The sequence below is a fragment of the Dipodomys spectabilis genome, unplaced genomic scaffold, assembly GCF_019054845.1.
Source record: "Dipodomys spectabilis isolate Male_0828 unplaced genomic scaffold, ASM1905484v1 ptg000301l, whole genome shotgun sequence".
Taxonomy (NCBI): domain Eukaryota; kingdom Metazoa; phylum Chordata; class Mammalia; order Rodentia; family Heteromyidae; genus Dipodomys; species Dipodomys spectabilis.
The window spans coordinates 3551899-3560522 of NW_024870978.1; the positions used below are offsets into that span (position 1 = coordinate 3551899).

At 40.3% G+C, this 8624-nt stretch overlaps 1 protein-coding gene across 1 annotated transcript; it reads right to left on the bottom strand.

The window, feature by feature from the left end:
* Positions 1-751: 751 nt before the first annotated feature.
* LOC122127434 (tripartite motif-containing protein 43-like) lies at positions 752-1450 on the bottom strand. Its single transcript, XM_042702043.1, has one exon. The coding sequence runs from the start codon at positions 1448-1450 to the stop codon at positions 752-754; it is 699 nt and encodes a 232-aa protein (XP_042557977.1).
* Positions 1451-8624: the final 7174 nt, after the last annotated feature.

Here is an 8624-nt window from a genome sequence, read left to right on the forward strand (position 1 = left end):
TCCGAGGGACCCTGATCTCTAATAAACCACTAGAAAACCAGAAATGGCTCTGTGGCTCAAGCAGTAGAGCACTCACTTTGAGCAGAAGAGCTCAGGGACAGTGCCCAGGACCAGAATTCAATCTCCACAACCAAGAAAAAAAAAGGAAAGAAAAGCTCTTTTCTTATTATTATGGGTTACCAGGAGAAAAAACAAGGCTTGACAGGAAACTGGAAGGAGTTAGTTGGGTTTCTCTAGATAAAGGAATTCTTAGTAGCATTCACAAAACTCACACTTCCATTGTCGAAATCAAGAAACACACCAATGCGGCCCACTGGCCTCTCTATAAAGTAAGGAAGCCATGGAGCCGTGGTAAAGATACTATAATAAATGTTCCCCTTGCCAGAGAAAAGAAGAAAAATGTCCTCAGATTCATTCAGAATGAGGTTGCTCCCTATTGCTGAATTTCTGAAGACGCCCACAGCCCAGGTGGAGAAGCCTTGGACACTGAGCTCCCAGTAATGTTTCCCAGAGCTGAACTCTTGGATTCCGGAAAGAGCAACATAGTTGGATTCTTCATGATTCTGAATCAAATGACAATAGGTGATCTCCACTAGATAACGGTTGAGGTTATCCATCAATCTAGGAATGGGAGGAGGGCTGAGCCCTGGCTTCTTCAGCTGGGGCATGAAGAGCAAGGCACTCTCGCAACTTTCCAGGGTGTCTTCTAAATGCCACAGGAGTTCCAGGTCTGGCTTTTGGTAGGTTTTCATCAGCTCCTGATATATGTTTCTGAGGTTACTGCTTTTCTGAAACATTTGGGTTTCCATTGTCCTGAGTTGCAGAAAGATGACTCTTCCTTTCTCTTTGAGTATCTCCGAAGTCGTATTTCCTCCTCCCGGAGACCCAGATCCAGTGCTGAATAAAAATCTTTGGTCATCTCCCTGTGTAGATTCATGTACCAAACCCACTGGTTGATGATGTTCCTCTTCTCGTATATATTGCTCTGGTTTTCTTGTATCTTCTCCCATATAGTGTCCATTTCCTTTAAAATAATCTTCCGTTTGTCTGCAGTAATACAGTCGACAGGTTGGTGTCTGTGAGCCTCGAGTTTCCGAGACGGGGAGCAGTGAGGACACAGCAGGCTCTTGTCCACTTCACAAAACATCTGCTTGGTCTCCTTGTGTGTGCAGCATGTATGCTCCCCAGAGCTCAGGAATTGTCGGAGGCTGATTTGTCGGCTGATGGACACCAGACTCTGTAAAGCAATGTTGGTTTTGAGCTCTTTTTGCTGAGAGGGTTGCCTGAACACAGGGCACCTGGCTGGAGTCTCAGCTTCTTCCCAGATGAGGCGCAGACACGGTTGACACAAAGTGTGCCCACAGTGGATGGTGACTGGGTCGATAAAGGTTTCCATGCAGATGGGGCATCTCAGCTCTTCCTGGAAGGCTTGGGCAATGTCCCACTCCATCTTTCCAAACAATGAGGATGGAGAGAGCTGATTCTCCTGCTCTGGTCCTCACCACTGGCAAGCTCTCTCCAAGTGCTGTTCGTGGCAAGGCGGTGGGATGTGCGGAATAGCTTGATTCCCTACAGTTCCATTCTTTTTATACTTGGTGGGCAGGCTTAGAGAAGGGTGTGTAGAGAAGGGTGTGCAACTCATTTGCATATCAATTGGAGTTGAGATTAAAAAAAGGCCCCACCCTTTAACTGTTGCTTTCAGTGAATTTCAGGTACAAGTTGGGTTTGTCCTTGTTATAACTATGCTTTGAAAAACCATTGGAGTATCAAAGTTTATCTGATTTGGAAAAGGGAAGTGGAGCCATAAAGCAAGGAAGGGGGAAGCAATGCAACAGTGATACTCACTAGACACTGTGTTGGAAATGAGCTTTACAACATGGGTGGGGGCAGTCCTCGGGAACAGAAAGCAGGAGAAAGGGAAGGGATAACACCTTAGAAAAAGAAATATACTTCGTACCTTTCGTATGTTACTATAACCCTTCTGTGCATCATCTCTATAATAAAATAAAATAATGGTAAAAAAAGAAAAAGAAAAAGAAAGAAAGAAAAAGAAAGAAAGAAAGGACAGAAGAAAGAAAGAAAAAGAAAAAAGAGAATAAAGAATTGTCTCAGCAAGGCAGAAAATATTTCTAGGTGTACCATCAGCCAAAAATCATCAAGCAAACACACAGAACAGGCAGGCTGCTACCCTATTTATCCCGACTGCCACAGGCCCTGCCCCTCGGCTCAGATCGGCCAACCTCAGGTTCACAATTTGCTCGATATTGGCTAGTTTAAAAAGGGTAAAATGTATTTACATATGGTGACTTTGAAATATGGTGAAGGGTACACAAGAAATCTCAAAATATACCCACACCCTCTGCTATTTCCGGAAGAGTCTAGGGTGTGTCTTAATCCCATCATGTAAAGAAACCAATTTAAGACCAAAGCAGTTCCTCTTTTACACAACAGGAGCCAAACCACCAGACCAAAGCAGGAAATTTTTAGCAAGTTTCTCTGACAATTCTCTTCTCTCGTTTTTTTTTTTTTTTACTATTTTTTTCTTTTAACTATTTTAATACTAGTCTCCATGTGATTTAATTCACAACACCCAATTAAAAGCATTTTCCAATCCCAAGAATGAGAGATTATAGAACTGATATCTTCACTCTTGCATAGCAAGAAAGCCACTTCTGAACTTTTAATTTGTGGTCCTATACAACGTAGTATTTTTCGAGGTGAAATTACAAGCTTTTTAGAACACATGCTCTTCCCCCTTTTTCCTGCTAGAATAATATCAGGAGCCGTCCAATTTTCCCATGCCATCTTGCTCAATGAATTCAAATGTTCTTGGCCTTAATGTCACCAGGAACTCCTTGAATCCTGAAGACATCTATGTAAACCTGGAGTTCCAATTGAAGAGTTCCTACTTTTTGAAATACTAGGGTGAAAGGATTGAAGACGTCTTATTCTCCCAGGTCAAGCAAAACACCAGGTGAGTGCTCTCGTGCTTGACTGTGAGTAATTCCAATCTGGTCTTATCAGAAAAGTTCCCTGCCACAGGCAGAACGTTCTATTCTGGGCCTGACCAAGAGCACACGCCCTTGGCCCCTCTGGGCCCCCAAGAGACCATATTATGCTTCGTATTTTCTGTTTGCTTGTTAAGACCAATATAAGCCTGACCCCTACTCCACCACCTTGCACAATATTCTATCCTGCTGGACGGTTTGCCTGCCCCTCATATGTTGAAGACCAAGTTGGGCCTGTCGGTATTTCCTTTTTCCGAACACAAGTTTAGCTCCATTTGTTCAGAAAAGCCTCAAGAAAATGTGCCCCACAATACTACCGGATATCAGCTGTAGCAATTCTGAGAGGTGGAGTTTCACATCTCCTCAAATGCCTGGCTTTCACTGTACCCAGATATATTTCCCAGGGACTCGACTTCTCCTACCCTGCCTCGCAAGGCATGGGGTGAAGTTAACGTTATGGGACAGGAACTTAACCAACATATGTAGCTTTAATTGATCATGAGAGACAACAGTAAGGCTGTCCTTCAGGACTTGTTACCCTAAGACATCTTGCCTTGGAAGCAAAGTTTCAGGCACACTGTACTGACAGGATCTGTGGTCCATCATGTAGAGAAGGGGGACAATATGAGTTCTTGCCCTACCTGTATTTAAAGGGTAATTAGAATATTTTATACATTGCAACCAGGCATTTGTTTGACCAGACCCATTTTCAACAGTTATTTTTAGGAAACTTAGTTATGAGGGAGTCAGAATAAAGAAAGAACAGAAAGGTAACTCAACACACTAGATGAACTTTAACGGAAAGTTGAACAGTAATGACATGTTTCCCCCCCCCCACACACACACACACATATGTGTAAATATATTAAGAAACTTACAACATCATGATTTTCTCCTAAGACTATCCTCTTTAGGCTCCCTATATTTGAGTGTCTAGAATCCTGTATCATTTGTCATGTCCCATTCTGCTTTTGTTTTTTTTTGGGGGGGGTACAGTTGTGGGGCCTGAACTCTGGGCTTGGGCACTGTCCCTCAGCTCTTCAGCTCAAGGCTAGCGTTCTACCAGTACAGCCACAGCTCCAATTCCGGCTTTTTTCTTTTTGCTTATGTGGTGCTGAGGAATGGAACCCAGGGCCTCATGCATGCAAGGCAAGCACTCTACAACTGGGACACCTTCCCAGCCCCCCATTCTGTTATAAATCTAACTTTCATATATCACGGAGAATATGTGGCATTTCTCTCTCTGATTTTGGCTTTCTTCACTTAATATGATTTGTTCTAGTTCCACGCCATTCCTGATGAATGAGGCTGTGTAAAATTCCATTGCATAGAGCTACCACATTTTTTTGCATCCATTCGTCTATTTGGGGGCATCTGCGTTGTTTCCGTATACTGGCTTTTTTGAATAGTGTGGCAATGAACATGGATGTACAGGAGTATTTATCATATTGGGGTTCATGATGCTTAGGGTAGATGCATAGGAATAGTGTGGCTGGGTCATACAGAAGGTCTGTGTTGAGATTTTGGGGAACCTACTGAATGCTTTCCACAGTGGTTGTATTAATCTACATTCCCATCAACAGTGAAGTAGGGTTCCTTCTCTATCTCCCTGCTAGCATTTGTTGTGGTCAGAGTTCAAAGTATTCGCCAGTCTAACTGGGGTAAGATGATATCTTAGGGTTCTTTTGAATTGTATTTCCTTTATGACCAGGGATGATGAATATTTCCTCATGTGTTTTTTTTTTTTTTTTTTTTTGCCACACTCACCCCTTCTGAGACGTCTCTCCTTAACTCCATTGCCCATTTAGTGATTTGTTTATTAGTTTTGGGAGGGGTTATTTCTTGAGCAAATTGTATTTGTTGGGTAGTAGGCCTTTGATATATTGCTGGTAATAATGTTTTCCCAATTGGTTGGCTGTCTTTCTAGATTATTAGCTATGTCCTTAGCTGGTCAGAAACCTTTTTTTCAATGTAGTCCCATTTGTTGAGTCTCTTTCCTATCCATTGTGCCCCTGGGACTCTATTCAGGAAGTTCCTGCATGTCTGTACCTATGAGTTCTCAAGCCGTTTTGCCTTCTTTTACAGTACTTTAGAGATTTGGGTCTGATGTAATCCACTTTGAATTGTTGTTAGTGTGTGGTGACAAGTAGGGATTCACTTTTAGTTTTCTGCATATGTCTGTCAAGTTTTCCCAACACCAGTAAGAGGCTATTTTTTTTAACTGTTTGCCTTTGGCTCCTTTGTTGAATATGACTATAAATATGTGGTTTGATGGCTGCATCTTCTAATCTGTTCCTTTGAGCTATTGAGATGATCATGCAGTTCTTGACCATGGCTCTGTTGATGTGATGAATTACATTTATTGATTTAGCTATGTTAAATCTGAAAGGAATCCCTCATATCCATCCCAGGGGAGTATGTGGAAGCTGGAGGCAAGCAGACACAGGAGAAAGATTATTATAAGGTTATTAAAGGGGGCATATTTCCAAGGAGAGGAAGCACAAGGCATTAGTTCCACTCCAGGTAGCTGGATTGTCTGGGGGCAGGAAGTGAGGTAGGCGCATGCTCAGGTGAATCTGGACAGAGAGAGGGAGTGGCCAGCTGTTTGGCCAGAACTCCAGGGCAGGGCGGTGCTTAGGTATGGGTGGTGCTGAGGAACAAATGTGAGGATAATACTAACAAAATCAGCTTTCATCTTTGAGATGAAGGCTACTTGGTCATAATGTAAGGGTTTTTTTAGCAGTTTCTAGATTTTTTTGGCTAATTTTTATTGAGGAGATCTGCATTAGTGTTCATCAGAGAAATTATTCAATTGTTGTCTCTTTTTTTTTCAGAGCCTTACCTGATTTTAGGATGAGTATGATATTGCCTTCATAGAATTAGTTTGTGATTAATCCCTGTACTTCTATTTCCTGGAAAAGCTTGTGGAGTATTGATATTAGTTCATCTTTAAAAGTCTCACAGAATGCAGTGGTTAGTCCATTGAGCCTCCGCTTTTCCTTGTTGGAAGACTTCTGATTACTTCATCTATCTCCTTGTATGCTATTTGTTTGTTTAGTTGTTTAGTTGGTTCAGTTTAGGCAGTTAGTATGTTTCTAGAAATTCTGCTCGGTTTTCTTTCTTTAGTGAGTGTAGATTTTGAATGTAGTACTTTATAATTATTTGGATTTCTTGGGTGTTTGTCATAATATTACCTGTGGTTTCTCTTATCTTGTTTATATAAATTTCCTCTCTTCTTTTTATCATTAATCTCACAATTAGTCTGTCAATTTTATTAATTTGTTTTCCAAAATATCCCCAGCTTTTTGTTTCATTGATTTTTTCTTTTTGGGTCTGGTCATGAGGCCTGAACTCCGGGCCTGGGTGCTGTCCCTCAAATCTTCAGCTCAAGGCTAGCACTCTACCACGAGCCACAGTGCCACTTCTGGCTTTTTTTCTGCTTATGTGGTGCTGAGGAATCAAACACAGGGCCTCAAGCATGCAAGGCAAGTGCTCTACCACTGAGCCACCTTCCCAGTACTTGTTTCATTGACTTTTATGGATAGTTTTTTTTTTGTTTCTGTTTTGTTGATTTCTGCCCTAATTTTTGCTATGTATCTTCAGTTAGTCACTTTAGATTTGAGTTTTTCTTGTTTTTCTAACAGTTACAATTGCACCAGGAGGTTATTTACTTTAATGTTTCAATTTTTTTCATATGTACAATTAGTGCTATGACCTTTCTAATCAGCATTGTCTTTGTTCTATCCCAGAGGTTCCATTGTGATGTGTTTACATTTTCATTGAGTTGTAAGAATATTATTATTTCTTCCTGAATTTTTTCTGTGACCTGGGTGTTAGTCAGTAGTGTGCTGTTCAATCTCCATGTTTTTGAGTAATTTCTAAAGTATGATTTGCTCTTAATAATTTCATTGATTCCACTGTGTTTGGATATAATGGTAAGATTTATGCCAATCTCCTTGTATTTGCTTAGGTTCTTTGCATGTGTGAACTATGTTTGAGAATGTTCCATAGGCTGCTGAGAAGAAGGTGTATTAGGTCATTGTTGGGTAGAAAACTAGATGTCTGTTAAGTCCATTTTTATTATGGTGTCATTTAGTTCAGAGGCTTCTTTGTTTATATTTGTTTGTTTGATGTGTTCCCTGAGGAGAGTAAGGTGTTAAAATCTCCCAATATTATTGCATTTGAGTCTATTTTGTTCTATAAGGCTGAGAGTATTTGTTTAACCTGTTTAAGCACTCTATTGCTTGGTGCATAGATATTGACCACTCTGAATTCCTCTTCATGCATCAATCCCTTTATTGGTATGTAATGTCCTTACTTGTCTCTGTATTTATTTTAGTAAGTCTACTTTATCAGATAGTAATATGGCTACTCCTGTTTTCTTTCAGGGTACATTTGAATGGAAGATCTCTTTCCAACGCTTTGCTCACAGTTGGTTTTTATCTTTGGCTGTGAGATTGGTCTCTTAGCAAAAACAAATGAATAGATCTTTTACTTTTAATCCAATCTGCTTTTCTTTTTCATTCGTTGGGGAATTGAGTCTGTTAATATTTAGGGTTATTATAGAAATGTGTCAATTTTCTTGCCATTTACTTATTTTCCTGTATTTTGTTTCTTTTCTTTTCCCATGCTTACTAAACTTGTCTTGTGTTGGTTTCTGTCTGATATGTTTCTTTCATTTTGTATGTTTGTTTGTTTGTTTTCGGATTGTATTCTTCCTTTTAGAATTGTTTGCAATGCCAGTTTGATGTTCATGACTTCTATATGCTTCTGTTAGTGGGTGAGATTTTCTCTCTTATGATGGGGAATTACTCTGTTATTATACCAAATAGGTTTTCCATGCCTCTATTAAATTATGCTCCCTCGTTGATTCTAATTATGCATAGATTTGATTTCTTGGCTGCTTTGGCCAAATCTTGGATTTCCCTTTGGAATGTACTAAGTGTTTTTTTTTTAATTGTGAAAATACCATACAGAGGGGTTACAATTACATGGGCAAGATAGTGAGTACATTTCTTATCAAGCATTGTTGCCTCCTCCTTTGTTTCCCCTTCCCATCCCTACTCCTCTCCATCCCCCCACCCCACGCCAAAGTTGTAAAAAATTCGTTTTTCGACATAACGTCTGCCTTCTGTTCCAGTTCTTCTGATTTATTCTTGACTCCTGATATGCTTTTATCCATTTCACTTATTCTATTAACTATGGCTTCCACTGGTGTTTGCATTGTGGAAAATGGGCCTTTTATGCTATTAATATCAGTTCTCCAAGTATTAATTTCATGTGTTAATGAAGGGTTTACTGTGTTTTTTTTAAATTTTCTTTGTCGGTTGTGGGGCTTGAACTCTGGGCCTGAGTGCTTTCTCTCAGCTGTTCAGCTAATGGCGAGCGCTCTACTACTTGAGCTACAGCACCACTTCTGGTTTTCTTGTGGTTTTTTGGAGACAAATTTTCAAGGACTTCCTCCCCGGGCTGGCTTTGAACCATGATCCTCATATCGCAGCCTTTTGAGTAACTAGGATTGCAGGCATGATCTATTGGTGCCTGGCTTAAGAAATCTTGGATTTCCTTTGTCATGTGTTCTTTCTTTTTCTTTTTCTTTTTTTTAAATTTTTTACC